The following is a 27,466-nucleotide window of genomic DNA, read 5'->3' on the forward strand; positions in this document are numbered from 1 at the left end:
CTAGGATTACTCCAGGAATAAATCAAACCAGCCCTTGGGCAGAGAGTGAGCGGTGCTCTGGGTTCCTCCTCTCCTGGCCCGGGCGTGCAGAGTCAAGGCTGTCCGCGGATGCATCGTTGTCTCCCGGGAGTAGGGATGGGGACAGCTGCTTTCCCCCTGGAGATGACAGAGGCGCTTTCTCGGTTCTCTCTGGGGGCTTTGGGTGTGAATAGGGTCCTCCGTCCCAGCGCACGATGAGAGAAGGGGAGGAAAAAGGGGGAGGAGATGTGGGAAATGGGAGGCCGGTGCACCGGCTCGATGGGCGCAGGCGAGGAAGTGAGTTCCGAGTTGAGCATCTGGCCGGGTGGCAAACAGGTGGAGAAAAGCAGTCCTGCCTCTGCCCACCCGGCTCCCAGGGCCGTCTGAGCTGTACCTGTGCCCGGCCTTCCTTCCCCGCGACGCCCGGGGATCCCGAGCCCGCGGCCTCCGCCCCCGCCCCAGCGGCCCCGGGGCCCGGGCCCCGCCCCGCCCAGCCCCGCCCCGGGATCGGGGCTCGGCAGGGAGCCGGTCCAGCGGCGGGTGCCCAGGGCTCGGCGGCCAGGAGGATGGCCAAGGTCCCGGAGCTGGAAGACGCCTTCCTACAGGCGCAGGCTTCTCCACAAGTTTCCCCCGAAGTCCAGGAGGAGTGCTGTGTGCAGCTCCTGGGCACGGGTTTGCTCGTTTACCCCGAAGAAAGGGTGTACCTGGCGGCTGAAGCGCAGCCCGGGGGCGCGCTGGGCAGCGGGGAGAAAGGGGACGACCCGGAGCTGCCGGTGGGAGTTAAATCAGGTGAGTGCTCTGCCCCCTCCCGAGACATGATTGGGACGCGGATATATTCTATAAAGGGCATCCAGTAATAAAAATACACACAACCCAAACGTACATATATGTGTAATGTCCTGTCCCGATCTTTGTATTTCCCCTAGGAAAGTGTCAACTAGAAATTCTAAGGAGTTTTACATAGCTCTCCTCCCAACCCGCTATAGGCCACCCCATTTGATGCCAGGGTACATTTAGAAGCTACTGAATTGATTTTATATTCTGATTATCGTCTTTTTAACTTATAATCAGAAATGCATTTAAGCAACGGTAACTTTTCCTCTGAAGAAGAGGATGCGGACAATCACGACAGCAAAATCAAAGCAACCGATCCACACCTCTCTCAGAAGAAAACCATCACACAGATTATGAAGGATAAAAAGAAACAGACTCAGCTCACTCTGCAGTGGTAAGACTGGCCCACAGGGGTACCCTTAAGCACCTGTTGAATTTTTAAGTCAGTATTTTCAGATTCTATGCTTTTCTCAATTTGCTTCTCCTTCATACTTTTTGGGGGAAAATTTAGCAGAGCAATTAGAAATTTATTCAAAAATTGTTTTCACAGACTGTTTGGTACAGAGACATATTCTAGTACTGATGAAAAATGATCTGCAATACACTTTGTTCATTATTGACTAAAACTATAATTTCTTCAAATGTAAGCAATAAGGAATGTTTTTATGGACTTATTTGCTTAATCTGCAATCAGTTCAGTCCTTACATATTTATTATTTGGTAGTGTTATGTTTATAAAACTTGGTTCTTAAAAACAAAAGGAGGAAGGATCTTAACAGTACCTTTATCCATAGAAGGCATATTAAAAATTGTGTATTGGCCATGTGTTTGAGCTAGATGAAATGTGTTTGAACTTGAAGACAGAAAAGTCAGTTAGGATGTTGCTATTATTTTAAATAAATGTTCAACTAATTTTATAGTACCAGTCATATATGATGTATTATAGTGATATTTCACTAACTGGATTTTATGGAAAATCTTTTAAAACCAAGAGTTTATCGGTAATCTCTCTACATATACAGAACATTTTGTAATATTGTTCTAAAAGGAAGAGGAATCTAAAGTAAAAACATAATATTAAACTTACTTACATTGTGTGAAGAAATAGAAATTTAAATTTCCTTCCAAATTCCAAATAACATGCAAATAAGGTAAAAGATCTATTTACTGATTAGTTACATAATCTGTTTATATGTAAATTATGATATAAACTTTAGAAGAATATAGTAGAAAAAATAGTGTCTTTAAAAAAACTAGTACATTTTATTTTAACATTGAGTTACAATTTGCATATACTACATTTTTGTGTTTATGTCCTTAACTCTTTCAAATACTTGAAATATAAACTAAATATTCTAAAGTCATGGCTTAACTGTTGAAGTTGATATCACATTTACTGGTTAAGAACACACTAGAGCAGTAAGTGATTGAGCCAATTATCTGAAATATTTAGGATACAACTATATTCATTAGGATAATTGGAGCAAAAGGTTTTGATTTCAGAGATATTGTGGTTTTTTGAATGATCACATTTATTATTCAGTTTTGAATGGAAACAAACTTGGGTTTTCATTTTATAAATGCTTAGAATTAAAGGAAAAAAATCATACATAAAATTATGCTTATGTCTAGGATTATTCAGTTGTTTGAAGACAAAGACAGTGCCTACATCAAAATAGCCAGGTGAAAAGTAGGCATTATTACATGTGTCATTAAAATATAATTTTAAATAGTTGAATATTTCTTAATAATTTTCATATTCTTGAAACTATAAAGTGTTGTTCTTTTTGTTTGAATTTTCCACACTCTCTCCTAAAAAAGTATTATAATTTTTTTAAAAAACCTAAGTGAGTTATTTATATTAATGATAATTTTCCCTTAACGTTGTAGATTATGGTGGGGATGTTAAAAGATAGAATTGAAAATGAAAATGAAAATTTAAAATCTGCTTGAGTAATTTCAGTTTTCAACTAGGTGTTTGCATTTATGTATGCAAGTTTTACCTGGCTTTGGTTCTTTTTGTCCCTCTATCATAGAAAAATGGATCCTTTACCTGCTTAGGAGATGTGTCCTGAAGCTTTTATCTCATGCACTTTTGGACCTGTTAAATCAGAAGTCTTGAGGAGTTCCACTCAATTTTAATCTGAATTCATATTCTATATTGTGTTGTTCTTACATAGTAATGATTATGATTTTACTATACATAAAAAGGTATAAGTAAATTTTAACCAAAATCATACTGAAATGTTAGAAAAATTAGGAGTAAAATCTACAAGTTCTGATTTCTTGATTGCTGTTCAGATGTTTATAACACTTAAGTATATGTTATTACATCTCCATAAATTGTGTTTAATTGCAATTGAAGACATCCAAATTAAATAGAATTACCTCTAAATCTTCAAAGTTTATATAATTATGTATGAAATATAGAGCTGACTTTATATATATTTGAAGACATCTATATTTCAAGTGTACAGGATCTTTTAGGCAATTATTACAGAACTGATTACAGCAGAAAGGTGTAAGGATAGAAATAGATCACTACCATTTCAGACTCCAGTGAAGTGAATTTATGTATTTTGCAAATAAATGCATTACCATGCTTCCGTAACTATTCGTGGTTCAGAACTAGTTTGAGTGAAACTAGGAGATTGTAGGCATTTGCCAAACTGAAGCCTGGCAGCCCTTTAGAATTGAGAATGTTATTTTTAAAACCCGTCACCTTCAATTTCACTGTTCATATTTGTATATCACAGAACAAACCGTGATGAACAATGAGGATTTACACAGAAGTAAGACCTATTCTTTGGGATATGGACCAGGCAGGAGTGGTTTTAGCTTAGCCACAGTATTTTAATTGTGCTAGCAGGTGTTCATTGGAGTTCTTGCTCTTCTAATTTTAATCCTTGTGGTCTGATTTTTAATAATATCCAGAATAAAATAAGTCTACTCTTGTCTGCTCATGATCTCATTCATATAGTCTGTATTCAAAAGGAGCACTAAATCAATGAGAGGGGAGAAAGGGAGGAAATAAAGGAAAAGTTTGACCTAAATTTTTGCCCTTTTTCTTAGGCTTGAAGAGAACTACATTGTATGTGAAGGAGTTTGCTTACCCCGGTGCATCCTTTATGCACACTATTTAGATTTCTGCAGGAAAGAGAAATTGGAACCAGCCTGTGCAGCCACCTTTGGAAAGGTAAATGGCACATATTGGCTATACCACCTTACAACTGAAGTCACAGTATGGAAACAGATTCACCTGAGCAAGTTTTCTTACAGATTATTAAGAAATCTAGTTTGTAAGTGAAACATCTTAAGGGTTGTATTTGGAACTATTATGTGTTTTACCTTGATTTTCCCTACTATTTGTTTTACCTTGAACTACTATATGTATTGAATATTAGAACCCTAACTAATCAGAAACTTCTTTTGAGCAGTAATATTTCCCTTCTACGAGGGACACATTAAAGAGTATGTTATAGTCTGTACTGAGAAGCAAAATTACGTGGAGGTGACAAGTATCTTGTTGATGTAATTGGTGATTGTGTTTATTCTGTTTCATCAATTGCTCTCCTAATTCTCCATTTCACTTTGTGTATATTTATACCCTAAACTCCAAGATGTTGTGATGAGACTGGTTGAATTTCTCTCATTTAAAAAACTTCTTACCCACCCTGTATGGTTAGGATGGGAATCTATGTATTGACACTTACTGTACTTATACATGTTGATTTCATTTGGAGAATCAGGAAACAATATCAATCTCTTGGGAAAACCTTGTCCTTTGAGAATCTTGTCCTACTCTATTGTCTAAGAACCTCGGATATCCCAGAAAAACTGTAGGAAGCTTAGATTTAAAATATTGCCTCTCTTACGAACTGAAATCCAAATTCTAACCTGTAGAGGGACTCATTGTCTAGAAAATAATGATTACTATGGTCTGGCGTCTCAGTTTTTTTTTTTTTTTTTAATAAAATTATTTATTTATTTATTTTGGGAACCTATTTATTTATAGGACACAGTGTGGTAAATGCATGGTAACCCAGTGTTTTAGGTTCTAGCCTAGACTCTAATTTGTTGTGACATCTGAAAAGCACTTAACCTCCTCAAAACTCAGTTTGCTTGTTCTATAAAATGAGGAGATTGCATAAGACAACTTCTAATATCCATTTTGGCTTTAATATTTTATTAGTCTACCTTATGGCAGTAATACTTAAATTGACTCTGCGGAGTCATGAAACACCTTGAGACTCTTACTAAAAACTACAGAACCAGTTCCCAAGAAATAAACACATACATAACGTTTGCCATGGAGCCTTTAGGAGATCGTATATGGATCTCCCAAAATGCAGGTTAAAACTCCTGTTCTAAGTAGAAGAGATTTTTGTTCTTTAATCAGATGTTAATTTTTAGCCAACTTAGAGAAAGAAACATAGAAAAGAAAAAATTTCAAACACTGCTGTGGCTATCTGGTAAGGCAGAGAAACTTGCAGGATTGGAGATAGATATTTAATTGTGGATCAGTATCACATAGAATTATTATAAAGAAGCCCAAATATTCCTACAAGGTACGTCAATAAAGTAACAATTGCATTGGTAGTAGCATCAGGCAAGAGCAGGTATCTGTATGATCTGATTTGGAAATTGAGAAAAGGGCAGTAGAATAATTTCATCAAAAAAGTACCTCTCTCCCTTTGTTGATGTATCATTGCTTATCAATATGTGTATGATATTACTTTTTCCAGACTAAATATTTACTCAAAGTTCAACATTTGCTTTCTAGAATTAATTGGTTATGAGAGGTTTGCAATAGAGTCATACACTTTCTAAAAACTAAAGTAATTGACTTTCTTTTTAGACAATTCGTCAAAAATTCCCCCTCTTGACGACCCGGCGTCTTGGAACAAGAGGCCATTCAAAGTAAGACGTGCTGATGAGCACATACCAGATCTTACATATGATACTCTGCACATGAGGACTGACACAATGTAAAATAAGTATTGTCTTTATCAGTGATCTGAACTAGGTATTCTTTTTTTCGGGAGTGGGGAGGTAATTAGGTTTATTTATTTTAAAATTCTTTTTAATGGCTGTACTGGGAATTGAACTCAGAACCTTGTACATGCTAAGCTCACACTCTACCACTGAGCTATACCCTCCCCTCTGGTAGTCTCTTCTTGATAAAGGAGACTTTTTACCAACAGTGAGAACTAAAAAGAAAAATAAGTGGATTTTAGAATAATGTTTAAAAAGCAAAATTTACACAGAAGAATCACAATATATTATTTTTTTCTGATAAGGTAATTTAAATGACTCATTTGCATAATCTTAAAGCCACTGCTGAAGGTACCACTGACTGAAAGGGAAATGCATGTGGCTCCACAAGTGATCAGACAGAATCCACAACACCTCCAAAGAGCAAGGCCAAAACCGGGGGTTGAAGCGTGTTCCAGAGTCTTCCTCTGGTTTTCTTTCCCAGATAATAATCCCTGAATATTCCCTTCTTTTCCCTTCAAGACAAATGATATGCACAAATGACTCAACAGAAATATAAAATAAGCAGTCAACATATTCTCTCTTTGTTTTTTACTTTATGAAGTATACTCAGTTTACAATGTTCTGTCAACTTCTGATGTGGCGAGATTTGCAGATACTAATATATATATAATAGATAAATAAGTTCATACTGTAAAGCACAGGGAACTGTATTCAATATCTTGTAGCAACTTACGGTGAAAAAGAATATGAAAATGAAATACAGGTATGTTCATGTATGACTGAAGCAGTATGCTGTACACCAGAAATGGACACATTCTCCCTCTTGATAGCTTCAGCTTTTCTTTTCTCCTGTGGCAGTCTCTGTAGAACCCCCAGTTACAGGTTCCTGTTCATCCAATATTTCTACTGTCTGCTGTATTTTTAGTTTTTCCTTTCCTTCTGCCTACAAACATATCCAGATCTCTTCTATGTTGACAAAAATAAAATCATCTCAAACCTGCTGTACTCTTCATGATTGCTGTTATTTTTCTTCTCTTTGCTGTTTCTTGAGAGTAGCTGTCTGCTCACTTCCCTTCCCACTGATCACATGCCTCTGTCCTAGTCCATTTCTTTACCTGGGCAAAAACTCAATGGTTCATTTTTATTGTTGCTCATCTTCCTTGGCACCTGTCGAGCATTTGAACCTGCTGATAATGCCCTCTTAAAATAAATGAGTACATAAAACTTTCCCACTGCTTCTCTGTCACAGCACTACCAAGTCCTCTTCCCTCTTCTCCCACTAATTTTCTAGTTTGTCTAGTGTCACATTCTGCCCTAACACCTAGTTCAGCCTTGTCGAAAGAAACATAATGGGGCCATATATTTAATTCAAAAATTGTTAATAGCCACATTAAAAAAGTAAAATGAAACAGGGGAAATTATTTTAATATTTAAGCTAACAAATCCAAAACATTATCTTTTAACTATATAATAAAAATTGAAAGTATTAATGAGATATTTTACATTCTTTCTTTCCTACCAAGTATTTGAGATCTGGTGTGTATTTTATACCTACAGCATATCACTATTCAGACTAGTCACATTTCAAGTGCTCGGTACCCACATGTGACTTGTGACTCTTCTGGTGGCTGGTCAGCCTTAGACACTTGCCAAAACATAGGTCCTACTCTGTGAATTCTCTTGAATCTGTCTCTCTCCATTTTCTCACTTTCAAAACCTGGCCTTGACTCTGGCTTTCCAGTCTACTCGATTCAGTTCTTCGAAATTGACCTTCTAAAGATCAGATTCAGTCATATGAGTATCATCCTCAGACACTTTCACCTACTCAAGACAGACTTTTCTCACCTTAACATTCAAGGTCCGTTATGATTTAGTCCCACCATTGTCTTCCCTTATCTCTACTTCTCACTTTTCAGCATGTAGCCTATGCCCTCACCAATTTATTGCCTGGTGCACTTTGCTTACCTCTCAGCCATCATTCTTTTATTATGCTGTCTTCCTCCATGGAAAATGTCCTTTCCCCTGTAGGTATGTTGAAATCCTGTCCATTTAAAAGAATGTCTCATGAACTTCTTCTTCTAGTGAATCTTTTCTGAGCCTCCTAATTTATTGTAGGCTTTTTCTTTGTGCCCTCATAGCAGTTTTTGGTACCTGTCTTCATGCAAAATTATCTCCTCCCCTCAAAAGATCATATTTTGAGTATAAAGACTTTGTCACACCTATTTTAATATTTCTTCCGTGGTCTGTTACATAATAGATTATCAGTTAAAGTCTACCTAATTAATTCCTGTTCATGTTAACAGTATTGTGGCCTGAGAAATGAAATGCCAGGTTGAAAAAGGCAAAATTGGCTTGTTCCTTCTAACCAAGTCAGCTTTTTTCAAAGCAGAATCAATTTGACTGGCTAATTTCTACTGGATTTGATTCCTACTGAATTGAGTGGGTAGAGAAAAGATTAGATAGTGTTTGAAGTAGATAGATAGTAGAAAAAGAGGCAAAGCAATGCAGAGAAATCCTCTTCACAGGATCTACAAGGGGACAGGCAGGCAGGCTGCAGAGAAAGTCAATTAATCCTAGAAGGAGCCTTTAGGATTAGGGATGAATCATTAACTTGTCCATTGTGACACAGTGAGGCTCCAGTGAGTGGGTTTCTGTAACAATATGTGGTGACTTCAGGCAATTTGTCTGATATCTAAGAGCAGATGTGCCCAAGAGCACAGCATTAACAGTTCGAATTTTTTCCTACCTTCCTGATACGGCATTTGCTTTGTATAACTTGCATATTAGATTTTTGGTATTTTGCTATCATGGGGAAAAAGAAATTTTCCATATGTAAACAAAGTACAGCAAGATGCAGAGTTTGTGTATTTCACAATTGGTAATGTACTGATGTAATTATTCTTAGCAAGATGGTTTTCTTGTCTTTATTTACTTCCAAGAAATTTCCTTAGATTTTTTTATCTAGGAAGATAGTATATCAAAAGGCAGCCTTGCCTAGTGGTTAAGAGCATGAAGTTTAAAGTTGGACAAATTTGAGCTTTAATCTCATGCTCCCATATGTAGCTAGATGAATTGTTCAGCTTTTCATCAATAAGTTGGGTATGCCATTATCTATCAGTTTTGGTGTGGGAATTAAATGAAATAAAATATCGGAATGAATGGAGACATGAATGTGCTTTCAACCTCCCTGTCTGTAATAATACGAAATTAATCACTTAGTGAATCCAAAAATCAGCAGTGCAATTAAAAGTTATTATTTATTGAGCACTACACACACATATGTGCACACACACGCACAACACACACACCCTCTCTTATCCTTACAATGACAATGCAAGCTTGGAATTACTGTGTTTTACAAATGAGGAAACTACAGTTTAAAGATCATTGACTTTGCCAAGGCCATACTATAAAATAACAGTGTTGGGATTTAAATCAGGTTTAGCTGGCTCTAAAGATTGTGCTTTGTCAAACTAGTAAATACTTCTTTCTGATATCCATCATATCAAGAAAAAATTGTGTAATTGAACTTTTGATTTTTTGAGGTATAAATTTTATTTTTTTCCTATCTGAGATTTTTAAACATTTATTAATATATTAGATTCTTCTTTAAAGAGCTAACATTTTCTCAAGCATCAATCATAAGGCATTTTAAGTTATTTTATATTTACTTAGAGATAATATTTATGTTTTTATAAAAGCAAATTTATAGCACAAACACAAATTTTTTTCTGCTTTTGATTTTTGCCTGCAATGCTCTCTGTGTTGGTATATGATCTTCACAATCATCATTTCTATTGAGTATTTAATGTTGCAAAAATTTTAATTTTATGAAAAATATTTTTATGTCTATAGAAATATGAACAACTGATGAAACACAAAAATATAATTGAAGAAGTAAGCATACTTTGGAGAAACAGGAATTTATAATTTCTCCCAATTTTACTAGTAAATTTGCAAAACTTTTTATTGTTGTAGTTTTTATTATATTGCCCCAATCACTAAATTTCCATTGAATTATTCCAAAAATATAAATAAATTTGGTATTAATTTACCTATAAATAAATAATAAGCTCATCTCTCCATCCCTTCCTTCACTCTTACCATCCCCTCGCTGCCAGGAAAACCAACAACCCCAATGGCAAATTCTACACATTCTCGATACCAACCAGGATAAAAACTGACTTTGCTTTGTGTTTTCTTTTCTCCTCTTTGATTTACCACAAATGCCAATAATATACCCTGATTTTTCTCCTGTGCAAAAATTTTTAATTTAGATTTTGAATAATAAAAATGAAACAAAATCTCTAGATACAAAAAAGCATCTAATGAAAAGTAATTCTTGCCTAATTTGTGTTGTGAATGAATTATAGCAAGGATAATCAATCCATTCATTTTTATATGGATGTACAAAGCATGGTGCTAAAGAATTTTTGAGGTGCAAAGAATAGTAAGATAGGGTACACGTCAAAAAACTTTCACTATTAATATTCATTTATTGAAATGGCATTTTTCTGAGTATCCTGGTGCTGACTAAACCCTAAAGAGACAACGATTAGCAAAAGAGCCTGTGGCCCACCCTTGCTCACAATGGCTCAGCGGGGTAACGGAGAACACGGTTGAGCCTATCGAGTAGATTTCATGAGATGTCACACATACGGTGAACTGTTTGACTTGAAGTTACATTTTAATTTCTTGTAGACTTTGATCAGTCAAATCTTGGTTTTCAGACATGACGGACAAAAGCTATTATCTTATTTATTAGTGGTGATTTAGTGGGTTAATAAAACTGATATGGCAGCTGCTCTTATCATAGTAAGTTATTGCAAGTCCCTGAACAGCTTAATCCCATCATTTCCTTATCAGTTATCATTTGTGTAATGTAAACTACCATCAGGGCTACTAGCTCAGTGGGAACATATGTTTCAGGAATTCTGTATAATGACGAAATGGAAAAGAGGACGTATAGGTACAGGTATAAATTGATCAGCAAATGAAGAAAAGTATTAGAAACAAGCTAACTATTTCAGTACTAAAAAAAGGGGAGCAATAATTTCATTTGTCCTATTAAAATACAACATGGTCACTTTAAAATGTGGACATAAAATTAATTAATCATTCTTCTTTATTCCTAAAATGTAAATCATGTCTGTCACTTGATATAAGGCTGAGGACAGTTGATGCTAATAAAGGAACACAATTTTGTTAGAGAATCACAAGGACTACTTGTGTTATGCAAATATTTTCTTAGAGAAATTAGCTAATCATACCTAGTATTTTAAAGCACTTATCGTATAACTTTTTAAATAAAAATAGCTCAAAAATCATATAGAGAGAAAGAACTATGAAATATTTGGGAATCTTTATTCAGAGTAATCTGCAGGATAGTCATTGGGTATTGGTATATAAATTATAAAAACTTGTTATCCCACAGTGAGGCAGACTCACTTTTTATTCAACATTAACCATTATATATTCTTGTTATGCTAGAATATTTCTAGTAAATGTTTCCTAGCAAGATTTATCTTAGGGTAATATAATAACAACAAAATGATGATGTAAAATGTTGCAAGTGAGATGAAAAACCCATGTATGCTTCTCATGAAATTACTCTCTGCGGTTTTATGAGGTTTATCTTCAGCTGTTAGGAAGACAGAGAGCTGGTCATTTATTATCTCTTCTCAAAGACACTAAATCATCACTCAGATGATAACATGGTCCTAGTCAGGAAAGGAAGGAAGATTAAAGGGGAAAGATTATCTTATTGGTTCCAGAAGAAACTGGATATGAAATGTGCTAAAGCACTTCAGTGGTCATTGCAAAGTGTTGGGATTTATATTTCTAGCAACAGTCTTTCTGCCTAAATATACTGACTACATGGCCTTTATATACATTGATTAGGTATAAGACTTATGGTCAACCCCAATATTTTAACAGTAGTTTGGAAATGCACAGTCCTGGGAGATGATTATTGAAAACTATTAGCTTTAAGAGAATTTGTGTTTTACCAGTTTCCAGATTTCTACCAGAACACATTGACCCATCCAATAAATGAGGTTTTTTCTTTACAGTAGTTTCTAAGGGGGAATACAATGAAGGGAAAGATACAATTCCCTTCCTCCCAATCTTACAGGTCAGTGGGGGAGGTAAGTCATGTATACACACACCAATAGTACGAGGTATAAAGCCGCATGGGATAAATGACCAAGAGAGGAGTTCGAAGGACAGAGAAATGAATTTTGCCTAAGGGACCAGGCAAAGCTTCATGCATTGAAGCTGTGCCTTGAGGTATGGATAAGAAGAGAGGCCAAGCAGGAAGAAGGGCATTCCCAGTGGCGAGCTCGACAAAGTAAAGGCATCAAGGACGGGAAGCACAAGTTATTTACGGAGAGCAAGAAACTCTGATGCAGTTCTTGTGGTAGGGTTAAAGGAATTGGGAGATTCCTTTCTATCATGTGAGGCAAGTTTTAATTTGGACCAAAATTTAATATGTTACTGTATTCGTGTCCTTCATTAACAAATTCCTGTCTATAAAGTATTCTTTATGACACAGTTATTTTCAACTTTTTCATGTTATTTATTCAACAAATGTTTATTAATGTCCTATTATAGGGAGTTTATACTCTAGAGAGAGTCTTTGTTTATACAGGAATCTCAAATATGAAACATTCGAATCAGTGGTGTAGTTCTTAATGATTCATGTTAGTCATCAATGCTTAATGATTCGTGCTGAAGTAGAAGAGGGCATGTCTGCCAAGCGCAAGCATATTCAAACTATTTTTCATTTAAGAATTTAGAATTATAAACAAAATTGAGATATAAAATTAAATATTTTGCATCTTGAGTATGGAGGTAATATGGTCTATCGAAATAGAGTGCTCTGTAGAATCTTGGGCTTGAATTTTGTCTTCAAACTCATAACCTTTCACACATTTTTTTTTTCAAACAAATCATATAACCTTTTTGAACTTCTGCTTTGAATTGAAGACATTTCTATACTTGCAGACTGCTGTGACAGTTTGACATGAATTATATATAAAGTTCTTTACATGTAATAGTTGCTCAATAAACGATAATTATTTATATTATTGCCACCTGCTTCAACTTTAGCACATGTTAATTTGGTATTGCAGTTCTTCCTTTGTATGCTTTTCTTCCCCACAAGACTGTCAACTCCTCCAGGGCAGAGACCCTCATCTACCCCTTTTGGAATCCTCCGCATTTAGCATACAGTAAGCACTGAATGCCTGTTTGAAGGGAAGAGAGAGAGTTCACTCTTTCACTGGTTCCCTATTGGCCAACATACTTATGAGATTGTATTGATAGAACATGCTCAGCTACTTCAAGATGACTTAAGTATGAGGCATTGCTAATGAGGAAAGGACATGCTGTTTCTCATTTGTAGAGTGGAGCATAGCTGACCAGGTTACCTTCCTCAGGTGTCAGTGTGTGTCTGGTTGATGGTGTCATTTACAGTTGACCTATGAGTAAAATACATTACTTATAAGATTTTTTTTTGAGGTATAAAATCTGGATTCTAAATGTAGGTGAAAGTTTTAACTACTTCTATTTTTAAAGATATTCTGCCCTAATGATTAGAAGGGAGGAAACAAAATATTACAGTTGTTTTATTAAAAAATGAATAAATGAATTGTGTAATAAAATCTTTTCCTTTAAAGTTCTAAGTAAGAAAAAAATTACAAATCCATGTTAGTCAGTATTTATTGGGTCCTAAAGGATGTTGCAGTTTTTACAAAAAGTGATCATCAGGTGGTTTTTTCTTTTTTAATGGAAGTAAAATTTCCTGGGGGACTGGTCAGTGTGGTCATGGTTTCATGACTGGCAGGGTGTCTGGCTCAGGAAGCCATGGACTAGGGTGGAAATAAGAAGCAATGATCATCCATGTCTGTTTTTTCATCACTGTACTGACAACTCACACAGTGGTCAGGACACAGTATGACCACTAATATTTGTTGAACTCATGGTTACCCTTTGACTTCTCCTCTGACTTTTGTCTGCCACCTGGGAAGGTCATGTAGTTCTTCTCAGTTTGCATGGCAAACCACTTTACCATGGTGTAATATTAATTACATGTTGAAAAAAGGATTATACATGATCAACAAGAAGATCAGAATTGTAATAAAAGAAGATTTATCAACTTCTAAAGCAATGCTTAACATGTATTGCTTCGGCAAGTGGCTAAAATGAAGTGATTTGAACTATACATCTATAGGACATAGAGCAAGCTTTGCAAAAGTACAGGAAAGTGCAGTATATTTCCATTATAATAGATCTCCTTGTTCTCAAGCAACTCTTGCTTTATTTCTTCCAATACAAAGATTTCCTTTGGTATCTTAGTTCTAAAATCTAATAAAAGGAAAATAGTTATACTTATTTCAGACTTTTATGTTCACTAATTCGAACATGCTTGGCTGAATATCATCTAAATCTGCTCATTTGTTATGGTTTTTAGGTATTTCCCTCATCAGTTTCTATTAATATAGCTGCTTTTGGTCTTTGTGGCTTAAATAAGTTTTCTTCTTTTAGTTTCTAGTTAGAAACACATCAGTTCCATATTTTGGAGTTTGCTTTAATTTCCTATTTCCTTCTTTTCTCCTTTTGTTCCAGTATACCTTCGAGGTGCTTTCTCCTTGTCTACCAGAGGGCTATTTTCTATACTGTAAAACCGGAGCTGTTACGAGCTTCTTCTGTTCTATTGTCCTTCAACCAAAACTGAGGACTTGAGAACTTGTTCCCAGTCTGCCGCCCTCATAAAATATCTTTATTTACCTTGATCACCCTCCATTACTCTTTCTCAAATATAACAGCTTTTTCTGAAAATACTTCTTATTACAATATACATAATTTTTTAATATATATTTAAAAACTTTTTCCTCTCCATCTCAAATGGCCCCAGGTCCTTAGAGTCAACTTCTCTACAGCAGTAATGCCCTTAGAACCTAAAGGGAGAGAAGCCATCTCTGGGCCTCACATTTCAGAGGGCTCCATTCCTGCCCTCCTCCAGCTGGTCTCCTCCCCAGGAGACAATGAGTCCATAGCCTGAGTGAATGTGTCCTTCTAGCCCACATTTCAGGTCCCTGAGGCCCATTCCCTATCCAGAGAGCTCAGGCCTGCCTCCTGAGCCTATGTGGGGCTCCTCCCATCCATCCTCAGGCTACATAGACCTGAGGCCAGGACCCAGCTGTTTGGGGTATGTGTGTGGGTGGATCTTGGATGCGGAGGCTGGAGTAGTCACAACAGGCCTCTCATGGTGAACAAAGGAGCAGAGGCTGTAAAAGCAGGAGTTTGTGGGTTGCTCTTCCCCCACCATGTTTCCATGTGGAACTCCATGAGTCTAGGATTTCTAAGTTCAAACCTACCTACCAGTTCATTATGGAAGTAAGTCGTCCAAATAGGAGGACAGGCACATTTTATTTCGCAGTTTGTTAGTTTGATCTGTTGTAAATAATCAGATATAAGATATGTGGACCTCCATTTGGACTGTCATCCTGAGCCTTGAAAACATTTAGGAGTAAGTTGCTCTGGCAAGTCCCTTCTATATTACTGAGGTCAGCAAAGAGGCCTTGAAACTGTGATCTTTCATTGTCCTGTTCACTTTGAACTCAGGCGGTGATGCTAAGAAATGAAGTTTTAAATATGATTACACTGGAGTCCACTGGAAACCCCTCATTCTTTCATTTCATTACTTCCCTGATCTTAGGTGAATGCAAATTGAAATGGTAGGTAACCAAATAGGTATAGTACTGCATGGGGGTTCAGAGAGGGGGAGACGGGGAGAGCAAAAATTAGCAGGCTTTGGCCAGCCTCACTAAATACCCACTATTTAATTTTTGTATCATATTTGTAGCATTTGTACTTGGGCATATAGAATATCGGGAGTCTGCAGCCTAAGAGAATGAGGTACAATTGGACACTTCGTGGGATGCTGTATTTGCCTGTGGCTCAGGATCCAGGGATACATTTATAACAAGTTATTCATAATGCTGTTACATTGCATGTTTCATATTTCCATGGATTCATGACATAGATTTTTCCCCCATTACTGCACAAAAATTTGAAGTTAAAATGACAGTGAATTGGGCTTCTCATTCCTCACGAGGAAAATAACTTTTAAAGGATCGCATGCATTATACATATTCTTGTGCACGACAGCAGTGTCTTCCTCACACAGTGTCATAGTGTTTTCTCCATTCAGTAAATGTCCTACCAGGGAAACCCATCATTTTCTCATTCAGTTGACTGAATTCAAATCAAACCTAGAAATTTGCAAATAGATAACACTGGATATGCTTAGAGCCAATGCCTACATTTACAAATTTAAGTGCCTAAATTTTACAAATTGTTTTGGGTTTTGAAAGCTAATTTTGTAGAGGTTTGAGGGGGATTGGCAGTAGGCGATTCTCCTGTCTTTCTCAAGCCTAGAGCCAGAAATACGACTGGAAGGAGGATTAGTTACCGTTAAAGAGGGATTAAACACATTAAGATGTTACTTTGAAAAAAATCAGGAAAAAAAATACTGATCAAGGGGATTGCAGTTCTTACTTATGGTTTACTTCAATTATACTTTAGTCTCTTTTTCCCCTTGAAAAAATTCGTAAATTAACACATAGCTGGTTCCTGTTCTTGCTCTAGGTATCACTATTATGGAATTGGCATCAAAGAGAGCAGTGCATATTACCACTCTGTGTATTCTGGAAAAGGCCTGACAAGGTAGAGTTCCACTGTCTTCAGGATAAGTTCTCTGTATGTCTTTGAATTTGTATGATATCTATTGAATAAAATAGATTAATTATTAATTTTGTTTATTGAAATGTTTTCTTTTAACTATCAGACCTGAATTTCAACTTTGTGTGGACATTTACAGTGACTGGGCAGTTTATATGGTTTGCAATCATTGATGAGAAATTAATAGTGAACCTAGTGTCCCAGAGAGATGTAAAGGAGAAATCAGGGAAGCCATATTGCTTTTAAATTAGTGTTTACCTATAAGACTGAGTCTGTTTTAAAGTTAGATACAATAAAATAAAGGCAGAAAAATGTAATTATTTTTTCTAAGAGATAACCTGTTTTAAAGATCTATGTGCTTGGCGAGTACTTACAAAGATGAAAACTTTATTATAATCATCTCTAATCACATACACTTTGATATACCAGCTTACCTTGGTAAGATAAAGCTACTGACCTGAGCTACTGAGTCTCTGTGAAAGAAAAAAGAATACACAAATGAGTATAAATACATCATTCTGATCTGCTGTCACTCTCAGGAGGAGGTTATTGACAAGTAAGGTGACATCTAAGGAAATTAGTGATAATAGCAATTATTATTTTTTAAAATACTGGAGCTCCAAATAACTAAGTCTGCATCTGAGATTGCCTTCTGGTGTATTTACCAGAACTGCTCTTAGCTCTCAAAAGAGTGAATTATTTTTTAAAAGTAAAGGTATCTCTTGGAAAAAAATTAATTTTAGGCACCTGAGTCATACTAAAATGAACTCAGGTATTACAAAGGACATACCAGCAGCTTACTAGCCACTACTCACTGCGAAGTGAAAACACTGGCCAGAACACACACAGATATTTAATATCAAGTGTTCTCTGATTGTCTCAAATCTTACCTGACCTGCCTAAATGTCCTTTATTTTACTTTCCCTTAATAGACTTTCTTTTTAGTAAGTTGAGAAAGATGCTTGGGTCGCTTTGAAGATCAAACAAATTTCTCCATGTTTATTTCACTAATCATGGTATACAGTTACTACTTTTGTAGGGCCTCTGCATTTCTTTGATAGCTATACCTGTGTATATAATTTATATATATATATATATTTTTTTTTAACTAATGAAAAATGTACTGATTTTTAAGGTTTTCTGGAAGCAAGCTGAAGAATGAGGTAAGAATTATTTTCATTTCTATTTTATATCTGTTATAGCATGTATTAAAAGCTGAACAATAGGAGTTAATCATACTTACTGGCGAATATAGAAATAAATGTTACTTATTAGGAGTCCCTTGAATGACTGAGGACATCAGACAGAGCCAAGTTAGGTTTAGGGCAATGAATCATCCTTCACATGGACCTACTGAACAACCTCCAGTTAACCTAGGAGGGGCAATTTTCAGTTATTCTTACTTAATATCAGATACTTAAAATATTATTTAAAAAGAACAATATTGATGCAAAAAATTTTGTTAAATATAAACAAAAAGCCTAAAGCTGAGGCTATGGAAAGAATTGGTCTTTGCTACTTAGCCATAAAAAATAATAAAATAAGGCCATTTGCAGCAACATGGATGGACCTGGAAATTACCATACTAAGTGAAGTAAGCCAGAAAGTGAAAGAAAAATACCATATGAGATCACTTATATGTGGCATCTAAAAAAAATAAACAAGACAAATGAACTTATTTACAAAACAGAAACAGACTCACAGACATAGAAAACAAATTTGTGGTTACCAGGGAGGGAAGAGGAGAGTGAAGGGATAAACTGGGAGTTTGGAATTTGCAGATACTAACTACTATATATAAAATAGATAAACAACTACAGGGTCCCACTGTGTAACAACAGAGGGAACTATATTCAATACCTTGTAATAGCTTATAATGAAAAAAAAAATGAAAAGATATATGTGTATATATATATACACACACACACACAATGGAATCACTATGCTGTACACCAGATATTAACATAACATTGTAAATGGACTCCAATTTAAAAGAAAGAATTGGTATTTCAAATATACCTATTTAGACAAAATCTTTAGAAGTTCTCAAGAAGCCCAAATGCTATACCATGATTATTTTTACCGTGTGTGTGTGTGTGTGTGTGTGAGAGAGAGAGAGTTTGCTGACCTCTTCTGCACTGGGGGTGGGGTGGGGGTGGCGGAGGTGGAAGCGAGGGAGAAAGGGCACACCACATATGCAACACGCTTTCTCCCTAGACTTCCCTCCCCCTCCTCACCCCAACCTAAGAACAGATCAGCAAACCGACTTTATCTAAATGAGTTAAACTACCATTAGGGACTGCATGGCTAATTAGGCACATGATAAGACCTTCATTATCCTCAAGTTAACTAATCATTAAAAAGAGGTGCCACAGAACTAAGGGCACAGGACAATGTGTTGTGTGGTGAATCTGGACCAGAGGTAAATTGTAACTCCATTAGTTTGGTGAAATGATGCAAGCATATTATCTTAAAAACTAATATAAAGCCCCCAACCCTCTGAAATGACCAATTGCTTTCCACCAGTGCTTTTAATACAGTTAATGGCTAATTACATAATAAAAATCCTCCAGATTGCTCTTTTTATCAATGAAATAATAGCTCTTTATTGGATAAACAGTTGTGAAAGTGCAAAAATATTGACTTAGAAATGCACTTCAGTTGACTGAAGTTTGTGTCAATAGGGAATTTAACTAATTTCTCTCAGGTGTTCTTTTTACCACTTTGATGAGGCTGGTGTTACCAGCGATCCATTAGCTGATACAGTGTGTGTATGGCAAGCCTTGCTTTATCAAATGGAAGAAAAATCTTTCTCAAGTCTAACGCTTCCTGTTTAGAAGAGCACGATAAAAACTGAGGTGTAGGTTTTGTCAATAAGGTAAAAATAAAATATTTTGGTTAGGCTATGCAACCTACTTTTCTAAAGCTACCTGAAGCAATGAGTGTCATTATTGTGATGATTCTATAAATGAACACAATTAAGGGCTTTCTAAAGGCTCAGAAATACTCTAAATATTTTTAAATGATAATAAAATACTTGTTTAATGAAGTTGAAATTACAAAAAATTATTTTGTACATAGAATGACCAAAGCTTATAGTTTGCTCAGGATATGAGACTTTCAGTGCAAACCTTCCTATACTTCAGGTCATTTGAATATTAATAACAGTGAGATAGGGAAAATAAGTGATAATATTGCTAATTTACAGTTAAGGAAACTGGAAGCCAAGAGATGTGTTTGTTTTCTTAAAACTTCAGAATGAAGTTCTATTTTTTTGACCTATGGTTGAGAGGTTAATCAATAGATATATGATGTTACAGGTACCAGGGGGCAAAATAGTGAATGGATAGATTTGATCCTTTACCTTGTAGCCGGAAAACATATACTGAACAAGTAATCATAAGTAATCGTAAAGGGTGTCATGAGGGTTAACCTAGTTTAAGTGGTTAAGGACACTCCCCACGGGAGGTGACATTTAAAGAAAGAGCTAAGAATAAGTGGGAGTTTGGAGGAGGAGTGGTGTAGGGGAAGGGAGAGGAAGAGTGATCCAGACAGATGGAACAGCATAGGTTAGGATTTCTCAGCCTTGGTATTGTTGATAGTTTAGGCCAGATAATTCTGTGTAGCCGGCTTTGTTCTGTGCATTGCTGGATGTCCCTGGTTTCTATACACCAGAATCCAATAGCACCCCCCTCCCCTCGTTGTGAAAACCGAAACTGTCTCTGACATTGCCAAAACCCAAACGTTGGCATACAGAGAGGCAAACAAGAGGCACATCCTGTTGCAGATACATGGATAGTCTTGGTAAGAAAATATCCGTGTTAGAATAGTAGCCCTAGAGGTGGGAAGAAGGACTGATTTTAGCAGGAAACACTGGGAGAGAAGCAGGCTGCCGACAAAAAATTAATCAATCAGTCTAAGAAAGCAATGGAAAATTTTATTTAAGCCAAATTTCAAGATTATAACCCAGGAAGAGCATCTCAGAAAGCTCTGAGAACTTTCGCCTGTTAGAAGTTAAGGCACAGTTATGTAAGGCACAGAGACAGAGGGCTGTACATTAAAGGATGTATGATTGACAGTTTACACAATCCAGATCTGAGTGTCACCATGGCCCCCTCCAAGATCAAGAAGGAATATTATTTTTTAAGGAGTTGTCTTGTTGATGCCAGAAGAATGTTGTTCTTCATGGTTGAGCAGGTATTCCTGCTGATGGGGAGGTTTGGTCGATACGTAACACAGACACACAATGCACAGTGGGGAGAGAGGAGGCCAAAGAGAAAATGTTTTATGTTTTTCTTGTCATGCCATAAAATGTGAATTTTATTTCACAATTTAGAAGAATAGAAAGATAATGGGTTCAATATGGGACTTGCCATATTTGATGCGCTTGTAAAACATCCAGTGTGGACTTGAAACGAACAGTTGGATATATATGACTGGACAAGAGGACTTAGATATTCAGTGTGGTGGTGATTAAAGTCATGGTAGTGGATAAAAATGCCTAGGTGAAAAATAAATGAGAGGAGAAGAAGATATGAGAAAAGATTTGTAAAAAGCGGGAAAAAAGAAGGTCAGCAAGAAACTGAGAAGAGTCCAGAGAGATGAGAGAAAGATGAATATAGTGACACAGAAGCCAAGAGAAGAAAATGCTTCCAACAGAAGAGAATGGTTGCTACTATCAAATGGTGCTAAAAGGTCATCAAGATAAGGACTGGAAAAGATCTATGAAATTACTTAAGTGGAGATAATTAATGGCTGCAGGAAGAGCATTTGCAGTGGGAAGCTGGGGTTTGATTGGTTTATAAAATGAGTGGGCAGTGGCATTAGATGGAGAAAACTTATTCAGGCAGAGGGTGATTGTTGGAGGAGAACTTGAAATTTAGTTCTGAGGGATGATTAGACTATGGTCCTAATGTCGGTAAAACAGACTCAGTGAAAGAGTAGAGACTGAGGTTGTGAAAGGGGGGGAAGTTGAGAGTACAGTGTCCCAGAAGAGGTGGCAGGGGAGACCTTCAGAGTGGAGGAAGTGGCCCTCGAGAGAAGGGACACTAACTTCATTAAAACTGGAAAGAGGAATGGTATTTGTCAGGATGCAAGTAGGTTTGTAGCTTTTGTGGCAGGAAATTGAGATAGTTTGGTGGTTTGGGATTTCTCTCTGAGGGATTAGTCAGCAGTCTGTTAGGTCATTTTTTTGGCAGGAGTTTGAGGAACTTTAAAAAAGTCCTGGCTGTTCTCAATGCCCTAAAGCCTCGAGGCACCCATTGTATGTAGGGAGTGAACTCTTCTGTGCATTCAGAATGGACTGGCTGAGTGCCGTCCTTGGGGGAACTGAGAAAATGGTCAATCAAATCCTTTCTACAGGTCTTAATTTTCTCAGAGATTCCCTGCTGGGGGAGGTGGGAACAATCTCTGTTGAAGACAAGAAAGGAAGGACATTATAACATTTAAATTGCAGGAACCAGCAGAAACACAAAATATTTGGGCACAACCATAAAAGGGGAATCATAATAACAGAATATTTCATGCTTGAAAAAATACAAGTATAAAAGGAAATTTTAAATGGAAGGACATACCACATGCCTGGATGGGAATGCTTGATACTATGAATGTGTTAATTCTTCCTAAATTAATTTAGACATTTAGTGCTCTGTTAAAAATTTGAGTGGGTAATTATTTTTGGAAATGATTAAAATGGCTAGAAACTTTACCTAAAAGAATATATAGGAAGTTATAGTTGAGAGAATTATAAACAAGTCGAAGGGGACTTGTCTGGCAGATATCAAAATATTATGAGACTGACTCAAATGTAGGTAGATCAAATCTACAGCAGAGATTACGTACCTGAAAAAAGACTCTAGCATATATAATAATTTAGTGTGTGGTCAAGGAAACATTACAACCACTGAAGGAAGAAAGTATGTTTCAATGAATTGTCTTAAGTCCTTTCTGGAGGAAGATGGAGTACCAAATAAGTAAATAAAATTCTTCAGGACATAATGTTAGAAAAAATGGACTATTTCAGAAAAAAATTTTCTGTATCTCATGCCTTTTCTGAATTTCATATAAATTATTAAATACAAAAATAATAATTAGAAGGAAACATGTACCTACCTCATTTCTGAATGGGGAGTGAGTTTCTAAGCATGAAAGCAATTTAAGAAATTTTAAAAGAAGAAAGTGAAAACAGAAATTGAGAACTTCTTTAAATCAAAGCATCATATACAAAATTTATAGAAGGAAACATGTACCTACCTCATTTCTGAATGGGGAGTGAGTTTCTAAGCATGAAAGCAATTTAAGAAATTTTAAAAGAAGAAAGTGAAAACAGAAATTGAGAACTTCTTTAAATCAAAGCATCATATACAAAATTTGAAGTCAAAAGAAAGACAAGGGGAAAAAATTATCCCATTTTGTATACATATACAAATATGATAGTGGAGATCATCATTCTAAGTGAAGTAAGCCAGAAAGAGAAAGAAAAATACCATTTGATATCACTCATATGTGGAATCTGGAAAAAAAAAAAAGGAAAAGAAAAAAGAGGACACCAATGAACTCATCTACGAAACAGAAATGGACTCACATAGTAAACAATTTTATGGTTACTGGAAAAAAGGGGTTTGAGAGTTTGAGATTTGCAAAGGTTAACCACTACATATAAAAATAGATAAAAAGCAAATTTCTTCTGTATAGCACAGGGAACTGTATTCAATATCTTGTAGTAACCTTTAATGAAAAAGAATATGAAAACAAATACGTGTATATATATGCATAACTAGAACATTATGCTGTACACCGGAAACATTGTAATTGACTATACTTCAATAAATTAAAATTTAAAAAAGAATTTGGAGCAAAGAAACTCTCATAAATGGTAGTGGAGGAAATATCTAGTAAAGCTGAAAGTTCCCGCACAGAAGCTGCTTCAATATTTCAGATATCTAATGTCTTAATCAGGATTTTAAGTACAATGAGTACTTATTACTTTTTTTTATCTATATCCTTTTTAAAGTTTTAAATAGTTCATAATATTAAAGCAAACAAAATCAACAACAACAAAAGCAAAACCAAAAGACAGGAAGAGGAAAGCAAGACTAATCATCAGTCAGTGGTATGACTTTTGCTTGTTTTAAATTTTTTATTCATAAATGTAGTGGCTCAAATTCAAAAATGTGTTAGAGAACATCTCAGAATCCTTTGATTTCCAAGAATAAAACAAACAAAATCTATTTATAATGCTCGGTCCTTGTCAAAGAAAGCCTTTCTTCTCCTGTGAATCTTCCAGCGTGGGTCCCATTATGTTTTCGGTAGCTCAAGCTATAAAGTTGCCATTATGTCCTAGGGAATAAGTCCCTTGATTTCATCCATTTCAACCAGGAAGTTTCCCAGATAGCCTGAGTTTCCTTCTCCTTAACATCAACCATTCACGGCCAGTTTAACAACTTTGCACCAAGATAAATAACAAATCCTCCCTCCTTGGTATATGCTTTTCAAATATTTGTAGACTGTTATCATGCTCTCTTTTAGTCATCACTTAGCCAAACTTTGCAGCTTAAATCCTTTAATCTTTCCTCATAAATCAGACCCTCTTGCCTTCTAATCATATTGTTTCTTTTTCTGTAGGTTCCTTGTTTTCTTTTCGAAATAAGGTTCTTAATAGTTCACCCAAAAGTACTGAAGTCATCAGTTGAGAGGGGGAAAAAAAAGCCCAAACCTCCATACCTGGCCTAAAACCTGGCACCTCTTTTAGTGCAATTAAAATAGCAAATTTATTAATAGAATGAAAATGATCATATTTTAATTTGTACCAGTTTATCAGTCTCTCCTTTCTTTTTGTGTTATAAATGGACAGAATATTGTAATTTGATTTACACCAGCTTTGTGCACATCTGTTAACGTACCCAAACAAATCTAACCTTTAAAATTGTTCCCTGGGCACCCTTGCCCCCTGCTGATGCTCACACATGTTGCTGCTGGCTCCTATTGCACTAAACTATTATTTATCAACACAAGAGTTTTAAATAAGTATTATAATAAGAGGCATATATTCTGTTCCTTAATATGTGTTTTCTTACCACGCTAACATTTTTTAATTGGGAAATGTATTATTTGTAATCTATGCATGCACACACACAGAGTTTTAAAAACAAGCATAAGATAAAAACTCAGGTTTTAATCGCGTAGCTTAAAAAAATCCTCTTCGTGCTCCCGCTCCAATTCTCCTCCCTATCAAAAATTACTGCTTTCCAAAATTTGCTGTTCATCACTCCTTTGTTTTTCCTTGAAGTTTATCGCTTATGAATGTATGGTATAAATATTAAATAATGTGGTGATGATTACATATTATGAATGTACTTTGTACTACTGATATGTATATTTGAAAATGATTAAAATAGTAAATGATATGCATTGTTTATTCCTGCCCAGTTTGTTATTACCAACATATTGTTTATTATTTGCCCCATGTAGAAATGGATTCATTTTTTTCCTATGACTTTCTGGTTTCATTCAACATTAGGTTTTGAGATTCATTAATGTTAATATATGAAGTTCTCGTACCTTTATTTGTACTGCTAATATTCCATTTATGAAAATATCACAATGCATTCACTCATTCCATTTTTGGTGGAATTTTTTTCCTTTTTGTTTGAAAACAATATTGCTATGAGTGTGCTCCAGGTGCATGTGGATAGGAATGGAATTCTGGGTCCTGGGGTGTTTGACTTTACTAGTTAAGATCAAGTTGTTTTCCAAAATGATTATGTCAATTTATGTCTCTCCAGCTATATGTGAGCATTCCTTTTGCTCACATTCTAAGGAACACTTGGCATTGAGTGACATTTCAGTTTTTGCCAGTCCAATGGGGATAAAATAGTATCTGTGGCTTTCACTTGAAAATTGTTTTTGATAACTGCATGGCAAAATATGAGCTTGAATATCTTCTTTGGTCAGTTATATTCTAGGAAACATTTGTTCAGATCACATAAAATTTCTATTTAAAAATTTGGTTCAAAGACTTCTTTATATATTCTGGATACTGATATCCTGTAATATGTTGTAAATAACTTCTCCCTGTTGGTGACATGGCTCAGCATTCTATAGTGTCTTTCAATGAAGATAATTTTAAATTTTATGATTAGCATTTTTTTTAATATCTTGTTTTTTAAAAAATTTGTATGTAATCCAGATCACAGAAGTATTTTCCTATTTATTCTTCTAAAAGTATAAGGTTACTCTTAACACTTACGTTCTTGTTTCATCATAATTTTTTTTTATTGTTTCATTGTGGTAAAATATAATTAACATAAAATTTTACTCAAGCATTTTTAAGTACACATATAGTTCACTGGTATTAAGTACATTCTTATTGTTGTACAGCTGTCATCACCATTTATCTCCAGAATCCTTTTAATCCTGCAAAACCGAAACTGTATACTCATTAAAAATAACTCCCCATTTCCCCTCCTCCCCAGTCCCTGGAAACTACTATTCCACTTTCTGTCTCTGTGATTATGACTACTCTAGGTAAATCATTTACGTGGAATCATACACTATCTTTTTGTCACTGGCTTATTTCACTTAGCATAATGTCCTCAAGGTTCATCCCTGTTGTAGCATTTGTCAGAACTTCCTTCTTTTTAAAGGCTGAATAATATTCTGTTGTATGTATATACAACATTTTGCTTATCTATTCATTTGTCAGTGGAAACTTGGATTGCTTCCATAGTTTAGCTGTTATAAATAGCGCTGCTACAAACATGGGTGTACAAATATTTCTACTGATTTACTGAGGCTCTGGTTCTGTCATAAATATGCATTCTGTCTTTCTGTGCAGGTTTCTTATAGGTATGTTAGCACTGTTATTTGTTTGTCACTTTTTCTAATTTTCTGAAAACTGTCAGAGCTGTGCTTTCCCCAAAGGATTCAAAAGAGCAATAAATATCTGAATTTAGGGCGGGGAAGTTTGAGCTGAGGAAAATCCAGAGTACTAGTTTGGGAATCTCAACGGTTAGACTCCAATCACAATTTTACTACTAATTAATTGTGAGGCTCAGTAAATTAACTTTATTTAATCCATAAATGATTTAGTAATCCATAAATGGATTTGGCAATTTCTGATCTTCTCATATTATAATAATTTCAGTGGTCTGAAAGTAGATCTTTCAAAACGTATGTCATTAACAAATATAAACTTGTGAACTAAAATCAAATTTCTAAAAGCTGTGAAAACTGAGAGATATTTAAAACTAAAATCCAAAGTAATAAGAAAAATATTCCGACTATAAAACTATTTATGCTTTGGCAGTAATAATTCTGCTGAAATGTCTAGTTTATTCAGTTACTTGATCTGAACAGTTTGCCAAATCTCCTAATTCGTCATGGTTTGCAGAATGAAGAAGGGTGAAATTTTACAGGTTTCTATTTTGTTCGAATTGTATTTTGGAGCCAAATAGTTGATAATGGTTTCTTTCTTTTCATTTTTTTCTAAATTATAGGGTGGCTTCACACGTAAATACTCGCTTAGCTCAAAAACTGGAACACTTCTTCCAGAATTCCCCAGTGCTCAACACCTTGTGTACCAAGGATGCATTTCTAAAGACAAGGTATCAATTAAAGATACTTCTCTATTGATTTTCTGCTATGTCGGTTCCATATCTCAGCTTGCTGGGAATCTCATGGTACTTGCAGGAAGCAGTCAGAAATCTGCATAATCAAACACAATTGACTGATTTATAGGAGGGACAAACGTTTACTAACATCGATTAAACACTTTCCAATTAATTATTTACCATCTCCATGATAGTATATAATCAGAAGGTAGTAAAATAAACCTCGAAAGACTAAAGATTATTTTTTTATTTAAAACTCA

At 35.5% G+C, this 27,466-nt stretch overlaps 1 protein-coding gene across 1 annotated transcript in view; it reads left to right on the forward strand.

Annotated features, from left to right (window-relative positions):
- Positions 1-533: 533 nt before the first annotated feature.
- The window catches only part of RFX6 (regulatory factor X6), a 47,203-nt gene continuing 20,270 nt past the window's right edge, over positions 534-27,466 (forward strand). The window contains exons 1-7 of the mRNA XM_006205720.3: positions 534-807; positions 1,090-1,246; positions 3,925-4,048; positions 5,711-5,772; positions 16,504-16,581; positions 17,732-17,759; positions 27,093-27,200. Coding sequence (XP_006205782.2) covers positions 585-807; positions 1,090-1,246; positions 3,925-4,048; positions 5,711-5,772; positions 16,504-16,581; positions 17,732-17,759; positions 27,093-27,200 — 780 coding nt within the window. The 5' untranslated portion in view covers positions 534-584. The remainder of the gene's footprint in view (positions 808-1,089; positions 1,247-3,924; positions 4,049-5,710; positions 5,773-16,503; positions 16,582-17,731; positions 17,760-27,092; positions 27,201-27,466) is intronic.

The sequence above is a fragment of the Vicugna pacos genome, chromosome 8 (assembly GCF_048564905.1).
Source record: "Vicugna pacos chromosome 8, VicPac4, whole genome shotgun sequence".
Lineage (NCBI taxonomy): Eukaryota > Metazoa > Chordata > Mammalia > Artiodactyla > Camelidae > Vicugna > Vicugna pacos.